Source organism: Aedes aegypti, chromosome 1, assembly GCF_002204515.2.
Source record: "Aedes aegypti strain LVP_AGWG chromosome 1, AaegL5.0 Primary Assembly, whole genome shotgun sequence".
Lineage (NCBI taxonomy): Eukaryota > Metazoa > Arthropoda > Insecta > Diptera > Culicidae > Aedes > Aedes aegypti.
In genome coordinates, this window is record NC_035107.1 from 256,689,865 (window position 1) to 256,715,192 (window position 25,328).

The 25,328-nt window shown below is 37.3% G+C and overlaps 1 protein-coding gene across 1 annotated transcript in view; it reads right to left on the reverse strand.

The window, feature by feature from the left end:
• The window catches only part of LOC5576344, an 877,728-nt gene that overhangs the window by 577,790 nt on the left and 274,610 nt on the right, over positions 1-25,328 (reverse strand). Inside the window, 1 exon segment of the mRNA XM_021837621.1 lies at positions 12,076-13,047. Coding sequence (XP_021693313.1) covers positions 12,076-13,047 — 972 coding nt within the window.

Sequence of the window (25,328 nt, forward strand, 5' to 3'; positions counted from 1 at the left end):
GTTCGGAAATTCGAAAAAAGTTTTTGTTTACATTTGAGAAATTTCTGACGGCTTCATTTTCTGTGTGTAACGTGTTGTAACGGTTGCATAGATGAACCGATTGAATTAAATTAATTTCAGATTAAATAAACTCATTCTCTATGCACAAACGGTTGATGCAAGTGCGGAATAATCCTATCTTTCCAAATGTCATGCGAAGTGAGTTGGTCTTTCGATTTAAACTGGGAAACTTGCAGGGAAATAGCCCATGGGGTCCAAAATATATAGAGGTCCAAACTATATTGGTTACCCTACTTTGTTTTCGACGCATTCACCACCAGTGAGAACAAATGGGCAGGTGGGTGAACAAATCTGCCACCGTTTCAAATTTTCTCCCAATAATATCCATGTCGCCCGCGAAGTAGACAAATTGTCTGGATTTCGAGGAAATCGTACTTCGACTGTTAAGTATGACTCTTCGCATGACACCTTCAAGCGCAATATTGAACGGTAGACACGAAAGTCCATAATCCTTTCGAACTAACTATACAGTTCGCCCGAGATCTTCACGCAGTTTCACACACCGTTGATAGTTGCTCCAATCAATCTTGTGAGCCTCAGTAGGGTGCTGTTGTCGTCCATGATCAGTCAATAATTGGTTTTATTCTACGAGTAGCGTGAGGTGGGAATTGTCGGTGTCGTATAGCAAGGTGACAATAGTCGACTCGAGTGAAGTAACTCTCCATTTGATTTGAACGGCGAGCCACTTCATTCGAGTCGACGACACCGACAATTGTCACCTCACGCCAGTCGTAGAATAAACCCAAATGTTGTATTTCGACCTAGAATCGATTAACACTTGATACGTAGAGACCTGGTATCCGCGGCATTTCTAGATGATACGCCGTGAGTGATCAAAAATCACTACAATCATCGAGGTCCATTTGTCTCTGAACTCTCAAAAAACATATCTGAAGAAACCGAGCCCTCCAAGATGCACTTTTCATGCCCATTCCTTATCCATTGCAGCGGAAACGCAAACCCACAGATTGAGAGAGCGTACCAGCCCCCAACATTCAGAAACCCAACCATTATGAAATGAATGAAAAGCCACTCGAAGCCGTCGCGGTCTTTATTTCATCAAGTTTACGATCCTATACCCTTGCCGTATCAATCCCTCGAACCCGATAAGTCCGCCTCCGTCCGCGAGTGCTACAGGGCGGCAAGTTTGTAGCGCAGTCATTCATTCATATTCGTCCACTTCGTACGACAACGACGACGACGACACTGCTAATAAGGGAGACAAGATTTCTACCCCAAGAAGGAAACTGGTCTGATTAAATGGCTCGCTATGTTTGCGTTGGAGTTCCGGAGCGAACCGTGAGCAACTGTGGATATCCGAAGAAAATACCAACCGGTACAAGGTGTGCTGTGAGGGCTTTGGCGTTTCTCACGCCCACATCTCAACGGACGGTACGAAGTTATTGTTGAATCCGTTTCAAGGGGTTTCGAAGGGCAATTTCAAAAATCGTGAACGAATCAGGTTTTTTGAAACACGATTTCAATTTACGATAATAAAAATAAATCAAAAATCTTAAAGCCCCAGGTGATGATGAAAGAAAAATAAATTGACCGAATGTTTTGAATTGGCATATTTCCAGTTAAATATAAAAAAGCCAAGATTTCGAACAATTTAAAAACTGGACAAAAATCCGTACGATGCTGTCGTCCAAGGTCGTGTTGGACAAACTGATGATTCACATCAACGAAAGTTCATATTTTTTGCTAATGAACAGTTTGGATGGGACATTCGGCCACACATCAAGTTTTGAGTGTAGCGAATTTGATTCGTTCCAACAAATCTTAAGGATTTTCAACTAATCTTGCATAGCAAACATTTGACAGTCGTTTAAGAATGTAATCCTCAATGTCATCATTTAACGTACCAATGTAATCATCATACACCCTTTCAATTAAGTCAATCAAATATCAATAAATCCTAATGTAATTTCCACCGCTTGACTCGACGCCATTCTAAGAAATACGGGATAAGCCCGTATTCGACACACTTCGCACAAGGGCACAGAGCTCTGTCGATCCCCGTTGATGTGCACATATTGAGCAATTCAATCAACTACCGATTCCCCTTCGGCAGATCGTTATCTTATCACTCGGACAGAAACCCGCTCGAAGTCACTTCAATCGCACAAGAGAAAACAAGCAACAGTACACGGTTGTTCACAAGGTTTGATTGAAGATTGAATCGAACGACTGAGTTGAATCGTCGAGGCGGCACTTTACAGCATTTTACAACAAAACAACCGAACCCTTTTACAGCACATGTTATTCAGATTTACAGTTCACGCGGGGGTAACATCTCAACGGCAAGAGAGCACGTGCTGTAAACCTACCTTTGTAAAGTTTCGATGCTCTCGCCACTGATCACAAAATGTTTACACTTCATTTGGTTGTTTTGGTTTCAACGAGACATCATCGCACAAAATAAACGCTTTTACAAACGCCGCCGAACGCTGCTTGCAGTTCGATTCGCTCTCACTCAACAAGATTCTACTCTCGCCATCCACTGCATGCGGCTCATTCTCTGCGAGTGAGTGAGATTCGCGCGCACTCGAGAGCCCGGGTAACGCCCAGCGGGAGACCCCTTTCGGAATATTGGCGAAACTCTTCCTGTGGAGTGCAGGCGTTACATCGCTGGTATCCATTTCGGACATGAACCCGCCTAATTTAGTATGCACTAAAGTAATGAGGCTTGATTACAATGCACGCACAGTGCACGAACGTCAACTAAAGTAACTAACGGAATCATCGACGAAGACAGTGATGAAATTTGTGGACAAATTTGCGCATAAGTTTTAATTCCTATAAAATTTAAGCAGTCTATAAATATCCACCAAAAGAGCGTTTACACTACGAATTTATTATATATTTCTTCAAATTACCTATCCGATATTATGCTATTGTTTTCCAGCAGTCTTCCAAATTTTCCTTCAACAAATGGGTTCTAATTTTTTTTGTTAAAATCTTGTTTTAATTAAATAGCACGACAAAGCGTGTCCTACAGTTTTGGCAAATTTTCCCGCTCAAATAACAACTCTATCATATTTAAGCTTTAATTAAAAAAAAACTAGTCCAAATTTGAGCCTTGATACTTTTGATCATGTTACACGTTCACTTCGCCGACAAATTTCCACTGTGGTTATACTTTTTAAAAAGTGCTAACAATGGGGTTGTTCCTATATGACATTTCGGTAGGGATAACTACGGTGAACAAAATACACCAACAAAATCTCAAAAAAACCAGGAAAAATGTCTTTTTTTTACTTAAACCAACAAAAAACAGTTAACAATTGAGAAAATATGTGTTTCTGGTCAAAACTCAAGCGTTCGGTACTTACACTGTATCAGGGCTTTAGGACCCTATTCCTCGAGTTATTACTCCTGTTTGATTAGCTATTTTTGCAGGACTTTCACAAGAGTTTCTGCCAAAATTTTCTATCAATTTATTTCAGCAGTCCAGTCAGATTTTTTTTCAAGAATTTCTTCAGAAGAGAACGAGATTAAAATTACATTCACGAATTTTACACAAAAATGATCGTTATGCACAACCTCTGCACCCTTTTTGCATGAAACGTTAAACTATGAAGGACATCCATCCTCCTGTTTCATTCATATTCTCCAGAATTTGTTTTGAATTATTCCTCCGGTTATGTATTCTGTCAAACATAAAGCTTAAACCACAGACAAACAGACGTAACACTTAGAACAAAATTCGTTAGAATCCGTCGCCCAGTTTACACCATCATCATCTGGTGAGCACGTTGCATGAAATACTGTTTCGTGCAACAAGACCTGCAGATGGCGGTAGTGTGAAACGTCAAACACGAAGAAAAGCGAAGGGCACGCCTCTGGTTGTGAGATTTGTAACATAGAGATTTTGAAATTATCGTTAAATGAGTGGTCGATAGAAATTTCGTCAGTGTAACGTCTGTTTGTCTGTGCTTAAACACTCAAAACTATTTCTATGATTGTTTTAGGGATACTATCAATGATTACTTCAGAACAAAATTTTAAACGATAGGCCTATTCACAAGACGTTTCAAATCAGCTGTTCGGGAAGCTCTGTGACAGTTCTCCTATGGAGATGACTGTCCCGTGTTAGCACCGGTCCTTCACCGATATAAATAAATGCATAGACGAACCTGGCACATGAAAAGGCCTATTTCGAAGTTTTTTTTCTAAATTTTATTTATTTTGGTTTCTTGGGATATTTATTTAGAAATTACTCCTAGCATTAACCATTATCTTCTAAGACTCTACCATGTCTGTCAAGAATTGTTCCATCGATCTCTATCCAGCTTTTATGCTGGCTCTAAAACGACAAGGGGTGATTTGATTTTGACATTTCTTGCCCAAGTAGCACTTGTAACTTGTCCAGTGAATAAGAAAAATAGAGAGAATTACATAGGAATTACACTTATGATACAGAGAAACATATATAATTTCACTTCGTTACAATAGTGTTGTCATTCTGTTACGAGAAACCTTAGAAAAAATGTGAATCATAAAGCAGTTTCAAAGCGGTCCTTCAGTAACATTGTAGAAATTCAATGAAGTTCTATGTTACTGCAGTTGTTGACACTGTTACAAGAAAATCAATAATTGCAAAATAGTTATACCGCAACTGAACCTTTAGATGATTTTAAAAATTGTATGTCGCTTTAGATGTAGGAAACATATTAAAACCAATAAACAATAATATCATAAAATGAATGGTATAGAACGTTAAAATCTCTCTTTTATAAAGATATATGTTTACTTTCGGCATGCCATTGAATTTCTGTGTCGAAATGGTTTCAATACCGATGACAAGGATCACTCATTACACTCGGTTTTCAGACGATTACACGCACGACACTTGCGGACAACACAAAGCACACTTTTTTCAATTATTTCCATAGATTTTAAAGCGTTCATCTATTAAAATTCACAACCAATTTAATTTTCTTCATTTGTTAATTTGAAGATTACTTTTTACCATAAATTTAGAACAAGAGTAAACAAACAACACCTAGTAAACAGTCAACAGAGAAAGTTACAGCTGCGTTGCAGCATATATCTCCGAAGACTGTCGAGGTTGCCTGCTAACTTTTTTGACATAACTGCAACAATAATGTAACAATTATGTTATTGTATTGCACAATGGGCTAAACTATCCTTCTTATTGGACAGAATATTATCTTTTAATGATGAACCAGAACTACGAAACAAATGCTATAGTTGGACTTATCATTGTACTTATGCCTTTAATTGTTATACTTGTTTTTTTTTTTTTATTACAAAGTACCCGTTGGAAGTTTATATGATCAAATTGTGCAAACAATTTTCAAGAAAAATAAAAGGATAAAATATAATTCTCTTTAAGGTCTCTAATCACGAGAGTATTAATATGTTTTGAACATTCCGACAATAAAAATACTCATACAAAACAATATTGAATATTTATTATGATAAGGTTTTTTTATTATTATTCCCACTGTGCATCAGTTCTTTCAGAATGCACAAAAAGTTACTTTGTCGTTACAGCGCATCTTACTCGTTTATATGTAACCTGAAGCAGTATGAAGTTGGTGACAAAGAAACTTTATGAATGGTTGCAAATAAATTTAATATAAGTCAAAACATGACCTTCAATCACGAGTGACTAATATGAAACTAGACAGTAATTTGATTTATGTTTATACACTACTGGTCATAAATTTCTGTATATCAACAATTATTTGTAGATTTCATATGATTAATCTGCATTATTCTTAAATATCAAGCTTCTAACGTAAAACATTTTCGAAAACTTAAAAGAAAATGATTTTTTGATACTTTCTACTATAACTTATTTTAATTATAAGCAATGTAATCAGGATTGATGAATGCGTACCTATGCTTAAATCTTTTAGAAGGTAGTGCATGTGAGATGGTGGATGGTGAATCGAAAATAGATCAGTACCGTGAACATATTGCATGCACCAACAATTGATATTTCAAAAATTTCAGGAGAAAATGCTTATATTTTCGAGGCGCATGTATTTTTTCCAAAGTATCATATAAAATATCACGGTAAATATTGAATCGCATTAAAAGTTGCGGTAATTTAAGTATGAAAGTAAATATGAAGAGGCTTAAAATAATTAAATGGCTTAAAATTCTCTTTTTGATTTTGTTTTTCTTTGTAAATATTTTGTTTGGCTAAAATTAAATTTAACGACATGTACTTTAGTAACATTTTGTCCAGGATTCTGCAATTAACTTGCGGTGTTTGTTTGTTGCATAGTTGTAGCAATTTAAACGACTGTAATTCATATGTGACTAGTAATAATTTGCTTCACTTGTTACATATTGGCTCCACCTCCTGCGCTTTTTTCGTTACATAGCTGTTAAATATTTCGTTGCATTGGCTTTGCCATTTTCTTTGAGTTTGTTACACACAAATTGCTGTGATTTATTAATGACATGGTGTGCTACTTGGGTGCGTACACATATTATAGTGAAGTCTTAATAGGTTACTACTTCACTTTTATAGTGAAGTCTTAGATTTTCACTTGATTTTTTGTGCAGCTAAAACATCTTCGTATTCAATTTATTATAGTTACATCAACCATTTTTCTAAAATCTTATATTGTTATGATTTTAGGCAATCATTTATTAGGATTCATCTCAATAAACGCGCAAGATCACATCGTCACTATCACGTCAAATAGGATCATATCCAAGGTCCTATCACTATTCTTTAGCCATTCGTTTCCGATAATCGGTGTTGCAGAAATGATTTTAGGATTCTGAAAAATTTACAAAACAAATAATTACATTTTTTGAACAAATGCAATTTGCGTTGAGCTAACAATGGAATTATATACCGCACGTTTTCCGCTTTTTTCTATCATCAGGTACCGAAATAATACGTTTAGATAAATACAAATAAGTATTTGCAAGAGACCGCAACTAACTTTGAATAAAAACTAGCTGCCTTTGCTAACGAACTATCCTAGCAAAGAAACATAATTCTCCCTTGCATTACCAATTTCTAAGGTCAATGGAAAGCGGCCGTTTATTACGCTCTAAAGACTTTTCCTTTGGCAAATGACCCAACCCCACATCACTATATTCTGCACACTTTCGAAAGGCTCGCTGAAGAAAGCTATCGTAATAACGTAACCAAGGACAAATAGCATTGTTTTATTTTCAAATCACCAGCATACGTCTAGGTTCAGACTTCGTATTGTGCAATTTGGAATTCCTTTCCAGTTTGTAAATTTAGCCACAATTAATTCAGTTTCATCCACCTAAAATAAATAAGCATTATTGCAATCAGCATATGATATAAAACATTTGACATATTTTGGTCTCCTAGATACACCAATTAAAAAATATTTGTTTTACGCAAAATGAAAATTTGTTCCACTTAAAATATTGCTATGATCCAACTACAAAATATTATAAGTAGGCAAGAAATGTCATAGAGAGGTGATTTGAAATGTATTGCATGATTGCATGCTAGCGTAAAAAAGCTAGATAGGAAACTTCTTTATAGATTCTAAAGGTGAATCGAAGCCAAACCTCAAACTTTCAAATCCAGAGAACCAGACAGCGTGCTGAGCTGAAAATTTAATCGATTGGTTACCACCAGCGAGTGATCAATCGATCAAGTTTTCAACGTGAATGCATCGAAGCCAAACCTTCGATTTGGTGCTCCAGATGTTTGCTCTTGAAAATTTAAGATGTGGCTTCGATTTATTTTCACCTAAATGAAGTACATGAGATGTCTTTAAAATGTTGTTTGTTTTTTAATGTAATGGGGCACCTCCTCTGGAGATTTTTTTTAAAAGCTTCAGGAGTATTTTTAAGAAAAAACTGTAAAATATTTTAATATTTTTTTTTAAAATAAGTAACAGAAAATACTTTCAAGGATTCTCTCAGAATCAACACCAACAGCTCCTCCATGGATAAATAATTACTCTTAGATTGTCAAGATTAATACAGAGGTTAATGTGAAAACTTATCTGCCGATTTCTTTAAAAACTCCTTACTCCTTAGTTGTTTTCTCATGAGCTCTTAATACTTCTTTGAGCTTAGTTTAAAAGATTTCTTCATAATTTTATTAAAAGTTTTCTACACAAATTTCACCAAGAATTCTTTTAAAATGTATCCTGGATTTTTATAGGAAAATCCGTTGCAAAATTTATGGAATTCAAGAAATAATTTCTTAAGGAATTTACATTTTAACTTCTTTCTAATTTACCATTGGAAGAATTCTTGTTTCTATGTTTGGAGTTATTCTGAGTAAAAATATTGAAGGGAAGTCACAGGAATAATCTCGATAGAAATTTATGCGAGAGGTCTTTGATAAATTTTGTTATAATATCTGGAGGAATCCAAAACATTCTGGTTAAATTCTTGGCTCCTGATTTATTTTTTTAAATTTTGTAAATCTCGAATGAATTTCTTTAAAAATGACCACAAAAAGAATTTCTGAATAAAATACTTAAAATATCTGATGATATCCCAGAAAACTCCTGGAGGAGTTCTTGCAGGAATCGTTATAAGATTTTTCTCTGTAATACCCTAAGTAATTCCTAGAGTAATCCGAGAAGGAATGCTTGAAAAGATAAACAGGGAAAATTCTTGAACATATTGCATTATTCGAAGCATTTTGTTAATCAGCACTCCTAGAAACATTGCTAAGATCTTTAAACTGCACAAGGTAAGCTACGGTAAAAATCCTTGGGGTGAATTTTAGATAAATCCCTGTCCAAAGTAATTCTTGCAGAAGTTTCCGATGGAATTCGTGGTTTGGTATCAATTCTGTATTAGTTCTAGAAAGGGAATGGAATTGCCGGAAGATTTTCTAGAAGAGTTCTTGGAAAAGTGCTCTGAAAAAAACTTTTAAATTATTCATGGCTGCATTATTTCGAAGTTTAAAAGAGAAAATTGAAAAAAAAAGGATTTAAAAAGGAAACCAAGGACTTTTCTGGTGTCATCAAAGGCAAAATCCCGAGTGATTTATCAGGAGCAACTAGAATGGAATGTAATCGATGAGTTTTACAACGAAGAAGAAATTGTTGGAATGATTCTTAATTAAATATAATCCCTAAAGCGTAATTCTGGCCAAACATTACAAAAGGGCACATCGACATTGGTAAATATTGGCATTGCAAGACGCTGTTGAGCCCAATTCAACTTGATCACGCTCATAAATACCACTACCTGGAAGAGCTAACACCAATCTTTCTTGTGTTGTTAGTTTGCGTGGACGGGCTAAAAAGGGCTCAACATCAACGTTTCTGAAAAAAGGCTCTAGATCTCTTGGGCACTTTTAAAATTTTTGTCCAGAATTATGGTTGTAATTTTCGTTCAAGAGAGAAAGCATGAACAATTTTCCCAAAAATACCGATTGTTGCATCATGAACTTATGCTTACACAGAGAACAACCAAGCTAGTTTTAAACAACCAATTTTATTTGTTGATTTTCAAACTAGAAATTTGGTTGTACTTAACAAAAGTTTGCTACTACATAGCAGTGATGCATTTTAAACTGAATGCGAGCCTAAAGTGAACTGTGCGCGTTCTAATTTTGCACGAGAACCTAGTAAGCATTGAACTCTCGTGCAAGATTTTGTGTGTTATAATTTTTGTTAATTTTAACTACTGCTTTTGGTTCACTTGTTTGTATTATTGGGTGAGTATACCTTATCTATTCAAGTATACTGTCATTGATCATAATTATAACATAATTTGTTGATTGAGAGCAATTGCTCATACATGTTTGAAAATACAAAATTTTGTTAAAATTCATTTATGGAAAATAACTAAATGAGTTGTCTTTTTGTTTGATTTGAAACATAATGATATACATTTTTGTTTAAAATTAAACATTTTGTTTATATTTCGTTAAGTGTACAAAAAATTGGGTTATATAAAACAAAACGGCACTAACTTAGTAACAAAATCTTCTACAACTTTGTTGTAATGCACTGGTCGGGATGCTAGAATTACTGATACCATTACTTGTATTAAAAAAAATTATCAGATTCCATAGATGAGTTCAAGAATTAATTAATAATAAATTAATGAAAGCTGATCATTTTTAAAAATTGAAACAAAATATTGACCGTTGCAGCCAACCAGTTGATTTTTTTCTACTCCTATGGGTAGTTACTCCGTTTATCAAATAGCGTTGAAACCATACTTAATCCGTAGCATGACTATGTTCAAGCGTGTGCCTTGAGCTTTGCTCCCCTCCACAGCAATGCCAAGGTGGATAAAATTCAAAAACTTGCACCGTCAATTTCAACACTTTTTTTTATTTTTCTACGATATTCGAATTTTTTTTCCAGAACTTTACGAAAATTAGCCAAAAAATGTTTTTACAGTACTTCAAAGAACGTGACAAACATGCTTGTATTTTAAGCTCTCTTGTAAAATGTACGAAGAAAACAGAATGAACTTCAACAGATCTGTTAGTCAAATTTTCGGATAAACTAGGCTCAATTTTAAGGACCTTTCAGGGAATCAAAGAATCACTTTGCGCAAACATGTTTGCCATATGCTTTTAGTCGGTTGATTGAAAGGTTTAGATGCTACACATGCTGTTGAGTATCGAAAATGTTTAACACTCTAATACCCAACCCTGCCTTATAGACAGGGTATGCTTTGTGATTTTTTGTATTTTTTCGTAGCTCTAAAATAAAAATAATTTTATAACTGATAAATGCCTAAGTCTCATTTCATGTGCAATACACAAATGTTTACATTTTATATATGAAACTATTAAAAAGAAAGAGCCTTGAGTTTACCTCAATAATGTTTTTTTTGTTAGATGAAAAATAAAATATGTCTTCTTAAAAAATTCATATTCCCAAAAGTACCACAAAAACTCAATTTTTTAGGGATAGGGATGTTCAAGAATAAAATTGAAGAATTAACAACCAAATGTGTCTCACTACGCTTGGTAAAGATAGACAAATTATGGGTGAAATTATGAAAAAAATCCACGTGCTCGGCTGGGATTTGAACCCAGGACTCTTGTATGCTAGACGAGCGCTTTACCAACTTAGCTACCGAGCCACTTGATGACCCAATAACTGAGTTGGTAACAAGTTTATTAGAATTCAAATCCAATGTATAGAAATATACCAATGCCCAGAACGATTAGTAAGAAATGATACGCAGTTCGAAAATAAACTTTAGGGTATGAAAGGATTAAATGAATAAAATGAGAAGTCTTATTGAAGTTTTGAGTAAAGGAATATTCGTATTCAAATAACTTGAAAAGAGGGTCATACAAATAAGTTGAACGTTTTCATATGAATCGTTTTTGTCTAGGTTCAGGCACCATATAACTAGATAGTGCAAATATTTCATACTGTTTTTTTTTTATAAAATTGCATATATACCAAAGTTACCCGAAGGAGAGATAAACATATAGCACATACAAACAGACGTAACACTTAGAACAAATCTCGATCAAAATCATAGTCACGAGGACATGTACGCCCAATGCTAAAATCAGCGTGTTTGGCCGACGGGCCAACAGATGGCGGTAGTGTGTAAACGTCAAACACGAACAAAAACGGAGCAAGCGCTGCGGGTGGCGGATTGGCCACCTAACATATTTTTGAATCGACCGTTAAAAAGGTGGTCGATGGACAATGATGAGAGTGTGACGTCTGTTTGTCTGTGCATATAGGATCTTTATTTGAACATGAAAAATTCATTTCAAGACTTTTGCCATTATTTTTATTGGGAGTTAAAGTTCACGGATGCACTCTGTAGTGAACAGTCATTTTATATGGTCAATTTCACGCCCTTTTCCGAACACACTCGTCTATATTTGTGATAGACCGTGCAGTTTATTACTTCATGTTTTCTTTCTTTTCATTCAATTTAAACTTTAATAACAAAATGCTTGCTTGCAGTTCACAGTTCAAGCAAACATTCGTGCAACTTCCACAAAATACTCGTGCAATGCACGCATAATGTCATCAAAGTTTACCAAAAAAAAAAAAAAAAACAGCAATCACTCACCTGTTGCAGCTGTACGCACCGCTGGTGGCATGTGAACTCACACACGGCACACCGCAAGGCCACATCCAAACTGAGCACCAGATGGCAGTGCTGGCAGATCCGATCGCAACACCCGCTGGCCAGTATGTGAAAGCTGTGCGTGAATCGGATCTGCGTTACGTCCGGCCCATCCGTCTGCTGCAACACCTTGGCCTGGACCAGTTGGCGCAGTTCCGGACTAGACGGTCCGCGGATCTTCTCGGCCTGGGAGCCGACATTCTTTGGCGTGAGGGTAATGATTCGAGCATCGTGAAAGTTGCGCACCTTGTTGGGGTCGCTGTTGAGACTTCGCAGCACCTGAGCTTGCTCGTCGTCGATGTAGGGGATGCTCTCGGTGCTGCTTTTGACTACATCCGGCGGGGCGGCAGCCGGGGGTTGCAGGTGAAGGTTACTGTTTTCGTCGGCGTTTTCGACGATCTGCAGGATGACCTCCGGAGGTGGATGCGGGGCCGGGGGAAGAACGTCGTAGTTCCCGTTGCCATTTTGATCCACTTGATCTTCACCTCGTTTCGAGCCTGCCTCGTCATCTAATTTAATCAACTCTTCGGGCTGAGCGCTTTTTGTTGGTATTGTTGGTCTGACTGCGAGAGAAGCGGTCTGAGGCGGTTGCGGTTCATCGAACGCAAATTTAACATTGTTCAAGTGCCGCGTCAACTTGTCATTCTCGGTGTTTCGCGTGTAGGTGGTACTCTTCAGGTTGGAAGACTTGAGTTTGGACTTTTGGATTAGCTGCTGCTGTAGTTTGTCCCGTTTGGGGCCATTGCCGTTCGGGTACTCTTCGCTGCTCTCGTCGCCGTTGGCCTCGGTCGACGAACGATCGTTGAGCTCGTTTAGGTTGGGATCGAGTAGGCGTTGCTCGAGCTTTTCGGGTGCTACTCCCAGTAGGGGGCGTCGCACTGCCGGTAGCAGCTGATGCTTGCTGGATTCGTCGGGCTGAAACGATTGGAGGGAAAAGCAGGAAGTCAAATTGCTGCTACTGTTTGTGGTAGATCAATCAGACAATGTGTAAATTCTACACTGAAACCTCTATTCACGTGGATTTCATTTAAGTATTAGCAAAAATGTGAAATAATGAACCAACAGTTCTTCTTTTCTTAATTCTTGTTCAGAAACACATTAGTTTTCTGAAAATTATCGAGAGTTGAAGTCCTCTATGAAGTGAATTGACATGGAAATGGAAATATTAGGGTGTTTTATGTATTTTGGACAGAGCGTTACGGGTATATAATTTGGCCACCTCCATTTGATTTTGCCGTAAACGGCCAAATTATATACGCGTAACGGTCTGTCCAAAATACTTTGATCACCCTAGCTGGCGAAGTAGCGCTAGAGAACAATGATTCATTAAAGCTTTAATTAGGTATTCTAAGAAAGTTTGATTTTGTTTTTAAATTGGGATCAATTTTTAAATTCCTAATGAAATAAATGCCTTCGATAAATTTGCCCAAGGTTTGTTTAAAATGAACTCCAATGATTTCTTCAGCAGTGCATTTTGTGATTTTCACGGACTTCCTAAAGAATTCGTTAATTCAACGTAGAATTTTTCTAAGGGTAGCCATAGAAGTTATCTCAGAGATTCCATCAGACATATCTTGAAAAATTCTTTCAGAAGTGTAGGATTCGTAGTTTGTCGATGGAAATAAATATAGTCGATTTGTATAAATAGCATTATTTAAGCGTGCTCTAAGAAGGTTAATATAAACACGGTAATACCTATGATTATACGAGCGTACATGAGTGACAGTTTGAAATCATGCAGGTTGTAGGCTGTGAACCGTTTCACCAGTTCGTTTGACTACTAGTTAAAATTTGACATTTCGATCGTTATTTTCCCCTCAAATGGTTAAATTGAACTTCGCGGTCGACCCATTTGAGCATTGACAGTCGAGTTATTTTAGAACAAAGTTGACAGATGATTAGTTATTCTCAAATTCACGGAAGTAGAAAATAACTTTCACACTGTCAAGTTGCACGGTTAGGAGCATGGTTACTCCAGAGCAGCGTTATTTCTAACCGTAGGGGAAATAAAAGTTAAACGAATCGGTGAAATGGTTCACTACCGTAGTGTGCTTGTAAAACTTGAGATTGATTCAGTTGAGTGAATATTGTTGTGGAGTGAAGATGTGTTGCAAGTTGCAGTGGAAAAATAATTTGGCTGATAGCGGAATCAGCCGAATGTAATTCCGCGTTGCGGATACTAAAAAAAGTTTTTCAAGAAAATCATAAGTGTTCAAGGAATCTATCCCATCCCATCGGAGCCCAGATAGCCGTAGCGGTTAACGCACAGCTATTCACTAAGACCAAGCTGAGGGTCGTGAGTTCGAATCCCACCGGTCGAGGATCTTTTCCGGGTTGGAAATTTTCTCGACTTCCCAGGGCATAGAGTATCTTCGAACCTGCCACACAATATAAGCATGCAAAAATGGTCATTGGCACAGTAATTTCTCAGTTAAAAACTGTGGAAGTGCTCATAAGAACACTAAGCTGAGAAGCAGGCTCTGTCCCAGTGGGGACGTAATGCCAGAAAGAAGAACGAGAAGATCCCATGATTTTACCATAATTTTCTTAAAATTTCCATCAAGATTCTTGTTTGCAACATTTTTAAGATTTCAACTATTATTATCTCTAAGGATTTTCTAGAATTTCCTTCAAAATTATCGTTCAGATTGTAACCAGGAAATTTCTTTAGGAATCACTCCAGTGATTGTTGCTAACATTCCTCCAGGAATTATTCTAGAAATTATAGAGAAATTTCCCAGATTTTCAAAGAATTTCCCCAGTCATTTTCTCAGGAATATCTGCAGAAGAGATCGAGGATTTTATTCAGAAATTATTGGTGAATTTTTAAAAAATCCGGGAGATGTTTCAAAAGGAAATCTCATAGTAACATCTGATGAACTCGATTTTGTTTGAGAGTAACCTTTGATGAACTCCCACAAAGTTCTCTGGGCTCTTCAGGAAGTTTCGAAGGAGTTCGTAAGTAAATAATGGCTAATATGATAGGAATTACTAAAATATTCACTGTAGCATTAGCTTTGAAGAAGCCATGAAGATTCTACTTGAAAACGTACGAGAAATCGATTGGAAGAACTGCAGGATTACTTTCGCATGAAATGTTGGAGAAAACTTCAGAGAAATTTCTGAAGGATCTTCATGAGGAATCCCAGGTCAAATTTGAAGAGGAATTCCTGGAAGATACATCCTCGAATATTTCCAGGAGGAATTTGAGTAGCGTTTCCTGAGGAAAAAGTGGATGAATGCTTGAAGGAATCCATATAATTCTTGAAAGGATAAATGGAGGAACTGGTATAAAAGTTCTCGTAGATCTTCCTGGGAAAATCCCAAATGAATTTCTGTAAGAACTTTGGAACGTTTTTTTTCTTAAAATTGTAGGATCTAATCCAAATCCAATCCAAATCCAATCCCAAATCCAATCCAAATCCAATCCAAATCCAATCCAAATCCAATCCAAATCCAATCCAAATCCAATCCAAATCCAATCAAATCCAATCCAAATCCAATCCAAATCCCAATCCAATCCAATCCAATCCAAATCCAAATCCAACCAAATCCAATCCAAATCCAATCCAAATCCAATCCAAATCCAATCCAAATCCAATCCAAATCCAATCCAAATCCAATCCAAATCCAATCCAAATCCAATCCAAATCCAATCCAAATCCAATCCAAATCCAATCCAAATCCAATCCAAATCCAATCCAAATCCAATCCAAATCCAATCCAAATCCAATCCAAATCCAATCCAATCCAATCCAATCCAATCCAAATCCAATCCAAATCCAATCCAAATCCAATCCAAATCCAATCCAAATCCAATCCAAATCCAATCCAAATCCAATCCAAATCCAATCCAAATCCAATCCAAATCCAATCCAAATCCAATCCAAATCCAATCCAAATCCAATCCAAATCCAATCCAAATCCAATCCAAATCCAATCCAAATCCAATCCAAATCCAATCCAAATCCAATCCAAATCCAATCCAAATCCAATCCAAATCCAAATCCAATCCAAATCCAATCCAAATCCAATCCAAATCCAATCCAAATCCAATCCAAATCCAATCCAAATCCAATCCAAATCCAATCCAAATCCAATCCAAATCCAATCCCAAATCCAATCCAAATCCAATCCAAATCCAATCCAAATCCAATCCAAATCCAATCCAAATCCAATCCAAATCCAATCCAAATCCAATCCAAATCCAATCCAAATCCAATCCAAATCCAATCCAAATCCAATCCAAATCCAATCCAAATCCAATCCAAATCCAATCCAAATCCAATCCAAATCCAATCCAAATCCAATCCAAATCCAATCCAAATCCAATCCAAATCCAATCCAAATCCAATCCAAATCCAATCCAATCCAAATCCAATCCAAATCCAATCCAAATCCAATCCAAATCCAATCCAAATCCAATCCAAATCCAATCCAAATCCAATCCAAATCCAATCCAAATCCAATCCAAATCCAATCCAAATCCAATCCAAATCCAATCCAAATCCAATCCAAATCCAATCCAAATCCAATCCAAATCCAATCCAAATCCAATCCAAATCCAATCCAAATCCAATCCAAATCCAATCCAAATCCAATCCAATCCAATCCAATCCAATCCAAATCCAATCCAAATCCAATCCAAATCCAATCCAAATCCAATCCAAATCCAATCCAAATCCAATCCAAATCCAATCCAAATCCAATCCAAATCCAATCCAAATCCAATCCAAATCCAATCCAAATCCAATCCAAATCCAATCCAAATCCAATCCAAATCCAATCCAAATCCAATCCAAATCCAATCCAAATCCAATCCAAATCCAATCCAAATCCAATCCAAATCCAATCCAAATCCAATCCAAATCCAATCCAAATCCAATCCAAATCCAATCCAAATCCAATCCAAATCCAATCCAAATCCAATCCAAATCCAATCCAAATCCAATCCAAATCCAATCCAAATCCAATCCAAATCCAATCCAAATCCAATCCAAATCCAATCCAAATCCAATCCAAATCCAATCCAAATCCAATCCAAATCCAATCCAAAAATCCAATCCAAATCCAATCCAAATCCAATCCAAATCCAATCCAAATCCAATCCAAATCCAATCCAAATCCAATCCAAATCCAATCCAAATCCAATCCAAATCCAATCCAAATCCAATCCAAATCCATCCAAATCCAATCCAAATCCAATCCAAATCCAATCCAAATCCAATCCAAATCCAATCCAAATCCAATCCAAATCCAATCCAAATCCAATCCAAATCCAATCCAAATCCAATCCAAATCCAATCCAAATCCAATCCAAATCCAATCCAAATCCAATCCAAATCCAATCCAAATCCAATCCAAATCCAATCCAAATCCAATCCAAATCCAATCCAAATCCAATCCAAATCCAATCCAAATCCAATCCAAATCCAATCCAAATCCAATCCAAATCCAATCCAAATCCAATCCAAATCCAATCCAAATCCAATCCAAATCCAATCCAAATCCAATCCAAATCCAATCCAAATCCAATCCAAATCCAATCCAAATCCAATCCAAATCCAATCCAAATCCAATCCAAATCCAATCCAAATCCAATCCAAATCCAATCCAAATCCAATCCAAATCCAATCCAAATCCAATCCAAATCCAATCCAAATCCAATCCAAATCCAATCCAAATCCAATCCAATCCAAATCCAATCCAAATCCAATCCAAATCCAATCCAAATCCAATCCAAATCCAATCCAAATCCAATCCAAATCCAATCCAAATCCAATCCAAATCCAATCCAAATCCAATCCAAATCCAATCCAAATCCAATCCAAATCCAATCCAAATCCAATCCAAATCCAATCCAAATCCAATCCAAATCCAATCCAAATCCAATCCAAATCCAATCCAAATCCAATCCAAATCCAATCCAAATCCAATCCAAATCCAATCCAAATCCAATCCAAATCCAATCCAAATCCAATCCAAATCCAATCCAAATCCAATCCAAATCCAATCCAAATCCAATCCAAATCCAATCCAAATCCAATCCAAATCCAATCCAAATCCAATCCAAATCCAATCCAAATCCAATCCAAATCCAATCCAAATCCAATCCAAATCCAATCCAAATCCAATCCAAATCCAATCCAAATCCAATCCAAATCCAATCCAAATCCAATCCAAATCCAATCCAAATCCAATCCAAATCCAATCCAAATCCAATCCAAATCCAATCCAAATCCAATCCAAATCCAATCCAAATCCAATCCAAATCCAATCCAAATCCAATCCAAATCCAATCCAAATCCAATCCAAATCCAATCCAAATCCAATCCAAATCCAATCCAAATCCAATCCAAATCCAATCCAAATCCAATCAAATCCAATCCAAATCCAATCCAAATCCAATCCAAATCCAATCCAAATCCAATCCAAATCCAATCCAAATCCAATCCAAATCCAATCCAAATCCAATCCAAATCCAATCCAAATCCAATCCAAATCCATCCAATCCAATCCAAACATCCAATTCCTTGGAGAAGCTTTCCAGTTTCTTGGGAGAAGCTTTCCAGCTTCTTGGGAGAAGCTTTCCAGCTTCTTGGGAGAAGCTTTCCATCTTCTTGGGAGAAGCTTTCCAGCTTCTTGGGAGAAGCTTTCCAGCTTCTTGGGAGAAGCTTACCAGCTTCTTGGGAGAAGCTTACCAGCTTCTTGGGAGAAGCTTACCAGCTTCTTGGGAGAAGCTTACCAGCTTCTTGGGAGAAGCTTACCAGCTTCTTGGGAGAAGCTTACCAGCTTCTTGGGAGAAGCTTACCAGCTTCTTGGGAGAAGCTTACCAGCTTCTTGGGAGAAGCTTACCAGCTTCTTGGGAGAAGCTTACCAGCTTCTTGGGAGAAGCTTACCAGCTTCTTGGGAGAAGCTTACCAGCTTCTTGGGAGAAGCTTACCAGCTTCTTGGGAGAAGCTTACCAGCTTCTTGGGAGAAGCTTACCAGCTTCTTGGGAGAAGCTTACCAGCTTCTTGGGAGCTTACCAGCTTCTTGGGAGAAGCTTACCAGCTTCTTGGGAGAAGCTTACCAGCTTCTTGGGAGAAGCTTACCAGCTTCTTGGGAGAAGCTTACCAGCTTCTTGGGAGAAGCTTACCAGCTTCTTGGGAGAAGCTTACCAGCTTCTTGGAGAAGCTTACCAGCTTCTTGGGAGAAGCTTACCAGCTTCTTGGGAGAAGCTTACCAGCTTCTTGGGAGAAGCTTACCAGCTTCTTGGGAGAAGCTTACCAGCTTCTTGGGAGAAGCTTACCAGCTTCTTGGGAGAAGCTTACCAGCTTCTTGGGAGAAGCTTACCAGCTTCTTGGGAGAAGCTTACCAGCTTCTTGGGAGAAGCTTACCAGCTTCTTGGGAGAAGCTTACCAGCTTCTTGGGAGAAGCTTACCAGCTTCTTGGGAGAAGCTTACCAGCTTCTTGGGAGAAGCTTACCAGCTTCTTGGGAGAAGCTTACCAGCTTCTTGGGAGAAGCTTACCAGCTTCTTGGGAGAAGCTTACCAGCTTCTTGGGAGAAGCTTACCAGCTTCTTGGGAGAAGCTTACCAGCTTCTTGGGAGAAGCTTACCAGCTTCTTGGGAGAAGCTTACCAGCTTCTTGGGAGAAGCTTACCAGCTTCTTGGGAGAAGCTTTCCAGCTTCTTGGGAGAAGCTTTCCAGCTTCTTGGGAGAAGCTTTCCAGCTTCTTGGGAGAAGCTTTCCAGCTTCTTGGGAGAAGCTTACCAGCTTCTTGGGAGAAGATTTCCAGCTTCTTGGAGAAGCCGCTTCTTGGGAGAAGCTTTCCAGCTTCTTGGGAGAAGCTTTCCAGCTTCTTGGGAGAAGCTTTCCAGCTTCTTGGGAGAAGCTTACCAGCTTCTTGGGAGAAGCTTTCCAGCTTCTTGGGAGAAGCTTTCAAGCTCTTTGGGAATTTTTTTTTCATTTCCTTGAATATATCTATCTCTTTTCTCACTCGATCCCAACTTCAACCCTGAATCTAGATATCACGCGTGGTATTTTCTCACCAGCCAATCCATAAAGTCCCATTAGGCCCGGTCGGAACATCTGCTCGTCGCAGTCGCATCGCCTAGCAGTACATATATGTCAGTCAGAGTGTACGCCAGTAACAGGCCAAGATCAAGCCGGCGATAGAATTAAACTTAATTGAATTTCATAATGTTTTGTTCTGTGTTTTCGCTTAGTTGTTCGCCTCCTGCCTTCCCCGTTTTGCTGATGTTTCTTGCTCCTGTGTTATTTTTTTTCGCTCCACGTTCGGAAACTATGCGTTCGTTCCTTTCAAGTTTATTTTTCTGTTACGGCAGAGCGCTCAATGGGTGCTAAATAATTTTCGCCCTGTCGATAAGCGCTCTCCGAAAGCAGTCAGTGGTCGTAAAATTTTATGGTCGAATCTGCAGCAGCACTTACCAATTTGTTGGGAGGATTTGGTTGCGTGGCGAATTTCAAGGCCACCTGGAAAGGCGAAGATCGCTATCTGCGCTCATCCGGAAAGACGAACGTCCGAGGGTTTGGGAAAACCAGCTGACTCATAATGAGCACGCACTTACGGCGTTTTGCAACTTTGAGGATGTTAAGTCAGGCGGTTCGTTAGAGAACCTTCTTCGTTAATTAGCTATTTTCGATTGGATCAAGATTTGGCATCGAAATTCATCAAGTACTGTTCATGTTTGGGCGAGTATCTGAGAACTAGTCGTAAAACGTTTGTTCGTCTATAGGGTGCAGAACCAATTGGGCACTTTGATGATTCACTTTGGCATGAGGGGTTTTCTCGGCCGAATTGTCTGAAACTTTGCAATGAGAAGCGCATCACTACGACGCATAATGTAGCCAAGTATGAGCTCAGTAGCTATCAAAAAACCCCACTGCCGAAATGAATTAAAAGTGCCAAGAATAGGATCCGGCTCCCTACGTTGATTTGTTCTATAAAGTTAGTGGTCTAATCTTTGGCCACAATATGCGGCGCATTAAAATGCCTTTTATTTTTAAGTTTGAGTCCAAGTAGTTCTTCACCCTATTGCCACTTCGATCAAATGTGCTTTTGAGACGATACCGCACGTCACTTTGAATCCAATAAAACTGGAACTGGATCGTGTCCGTTGTGCTCAATTTTATGGTTCTTAAAAGTCAAAATTAATGCAACTGAAGGAAAAGGAAGGATTGCAGGAATGCGCTTCTTATGGTGCCTGCCCGTCGTCGTCGTCGCCTTAATCGATAATGGATGGGATGATCGAAGAAATGGAGATTTATGGCTCTTCCAAACACGATGGTACCTATTGAGTTAGATTACTGCAGCAACCGGGATCAGAATCAGGCTTCTGCTACCGGAATCCATTGGGTGAAGGATAACTGAAAGAGCCTAGACAAATTGATTAGTTGGTGTGTTTCTTTTTTGTCCGTTTGGGTTCCATTAGATTCGACGATGGAGGTTTGGAATTTATAAGCGTTTTATTCGGGGGGACATTAGTCTGAATCATTGTTGTGGTCTTTCTATCCGGGTTGGTTGTTACAACCAACAGATTGGTTTTATTGTATGTAACGATGTGTCATGATTATTGGCCTCTGGAGATAATAAATCTTGGCGTCGTTAGAACTTAACGTTGTCATGACTTAGAACTTTGTGGAATGGGCCTGAAACTGATGACGAATCGTTTGACATTAATAGTAGTTGAGCCAATAAAAAAAAAGTTGGATGAGATGGGATCAAGACACGGTCACACCAGTGCTTTGCAGTGTGTATTTCAATGTGGTGATATGGGAACACATTCATTTTTCAATTTACCATGCGAAAGGGATTTCGAATTTTCCAATGTTTTGTAACAATTATACTGCGGAACACGTTTTTGTGTCAAGCACCAAAATACCGCTATTTACTAAATTATTTAAACTATTTTTTTAAATTTACCAAAATATCAGCACCTCTAGTTTTTGAGATATTGACTATTGAATGTGCAAAATTTTACTACTTCAGACAACTTGCATGCAAGTTTGACAGCTTAGACGGCAATAAATTTGCTTAATTTGTCACACAATTCAAACTTCATGTGTATAACAATTATCATCAACACAGTTCATAATACTTTCGATGCTTAAAAGTTATTTGTTGATGGTTTTGGAAAGTAGTGTATTTTTCCATATATGAAAAACGAAGGATTTTGTATGGAGACTACAAGCAAGTTGAAGAATTCAATAAAATCTAAATTTAAACGAGGAATTTCAACCAAATCATATTTGAAAATGAAAGCTGAATTCATAATTTAATGCTTGGTGGATTAGATCACAAAGAATGATAAATCATACTTTAAATTGCATGTTAACATCAATGAGCGCAGTATTTTTTTATAACTTTAGCGACCTGAAGCTGTAGATTGTGACGTGACGTGTGATGTGACATTATTGTATCTCTTGACGATTTTTAATGCAATTCCTATAGAACTCCCACAGCACACTCTCTAGAAGTTCTTGGCTGATTCAGAATTGCCGTAGACATTTTTGGAACTACTTAGTCAATTCCTGAAAAAAAGATTTGATCAAATTCCAACTTATATTTTGTGGCATATTCATAAAATGTTTGGACCAGATTAGGACGAGTTTTTGAAAGATTTGTTTAGCAAAATGGTTGAAACAATTCCAGCAAAATATTTAATAGAGTTTCTGTGCGATGAAACATTTTTCAAGCATCTTAAGTTTTGCCTGACAACTTTTGCGGTTTTTGTCGGGTCACTACGGTGCATAATAAAATAACACAAATTCACAGAATGATTGCTGTTTATTCATTTGTTATCTAGAAACAGATTAGGAAATTAAAACAAACTCACTGCTCTTAAAGGTAATCAGTTTAGTCTATTTTTGTTCAACAAAATTGTTTTTGAATGGATATAAATATAAAGAAAGACAGGAATGATATTATGTTTCTTGTAGAGACTTAGTCTCTATTTTAGACTATGAATGGGCTCTCAAAAATTACGATTCAGATTCCCCGAGGAAAAGCTTCAGGAATTATCATAGTGATTTTATTTAGAACACTTTGGATCCCTGTAGACATTTTTCTAGAGATTTATTTACCAATTCTTCCAGAAATTCTTCCAGCAATTTTTCAAAGGATGCTTAGAAGAATTTCTCCAGAATTTGCTTTAGGAAATGCTTGAGAACTCCAAAGGGGTAGCTTTAGTAATTTTGTCAGGTATTAGGGTAAAAGCACTAATTTTCAACCCACAAGAATTCTATGTCAATTTTCAGCCAAAATCGTATGAATGGGACAAAATTTAATGCTTGGTCGAAAATGGTGCTTTCCCTTTCTTTATTTTTTTTTCCAAAACTATCCTAGAATTTGCTCCGGAAGTTTTTTCACTAATCCTTCAACCAGATTCTTCAGATGTAACTCTTCCAAAGAATTTCTTCCGTAAGAAATTTACATAGATATATTCCAAGGTGTTTGAAAAAATAGCTTGAAGTTTTTTTTTTCAAGAAACCCTGAAAGTATTCCTCCGATTGTTTATTCCTTCAAGAATTCATCCACGTTTCCTCCAAGAAATCAAAAATTCCTTAAGAGGTTCTTCGAATTTTCTTAGAAAGTTTCTGAAAAAAATCATAAAATCTTCAATACTTCATTCAGGTTTCTACACCAGTTTATATGACAGCTATTTTTCCGATATTTTAGACATTCTGTCCATTGTTTTTCGAGACATTTCTATTTGCATTGTATTTGCAAATTATCTACGATGAAATCTTGTTAAACTTCTTCAAGAAAAAAAAAAGAGTCCATGAGCTATTTCAGAGATCCTTGTTCATCAGAGGTGACTTTAAAATTTATCCAAGTTTTATCAGAGGATCACTCTAGGATTTTTTTTTAATTTTTCGGAAAAAAAAACTTGGCATTTTCATGGCGACATTCATGGAAAAATGTCTGGCGAAAAAAATCAGATACTTACTTGGGAAAATCTCAAAGAATTACTGGAGGAATTCCTGTAGAAATCATAGAAGGAATATCTGGAGCAATTGCTGAAGGAATATATGGAGAAATGTCGGCCTATTTGAAGACTTCTATAAATCCTGAAGTGATATCTGATCAGTTGAGCAAATGCCTGAATAAATTTTTGGTGAAATTCCGGGATAAAGTCATGAACACACACAGTACTACTTGTCGTAATGTAACGAGAAAATATGAAAAAAGTCTTGGAAATTAAAGAAATGTATGCTCTGATGCTATGAAGTATCAAACTGTTTCTCCTCTCTTCAACAATTCATTTTGATGAATAAAGCCTGTACTAAATAAAATGCACTATTTCAATCCGTGTGTAACTTTTCGGTCATTGGGTAAAAATTGATACAAATCTGGTTATAGCTAGATTGGAGTGTATTATTTACATGTGCAAAATTTCCTAACAATCGGTCAGTGATTATTGATATGCCATTGAAACAAGAAGAAAAACGCCGGTAAATTTTGCGAGCCGTCATGGAAAATCTAACTGCGAGCACGACGTGGATCGGAAGACAACAGGGAATCACCCAAACAACTGTCTCTCGGCTAGTGAAGGCCAAGTGTTCCGCCTGGATCGTTCAGCAAACTATGAAAAAAGCTGGTATTCGTGTATTCAATGTCCGGAAGGCACCGAACCAGCGTGATGAACAAAATATGAAAAAACTTCGAATTTTCTAGAGCACAAATCTAGAAAACTGGCGCTGAAAATTCGATCGATTGGTCTTCATCAGTTAGTGGATACTTTGGAACTTTGGAAAACTTCCTTCCGAAAATAACGGCTCTATCATATAGATCGTTGCACGTCTGACATAAACTCTACGTTCCATGTGAAGAATGTCAACATTGTCAACAGTCAATTAAGCTTGATGAAAGAGGGACAGAAAAGGGAACAAATTTCATATTCACGCCTCTATTTGAAATTTAATTCAAAAATGGGATCAAATCTTTGTTCCTATCTGCCATTTCGGAGAGGACACGTAAAACAAAATACATCCAAATTCATAAAATAACGGGATTTTTTTAGATTTAAAAACATTTCAAACTGAATAAACATGTGTTTCTGGCCTAAACACATGCGTTTGGTATTAAAATTAGGACAGGCTGTTGAACCCAATTGATTCAAAAAATTCAAAACAATCGTCTTAGTTTGGCTTTGCAAATGGTCGGTATTCAGACAGTCTGAACCAAGTGCTT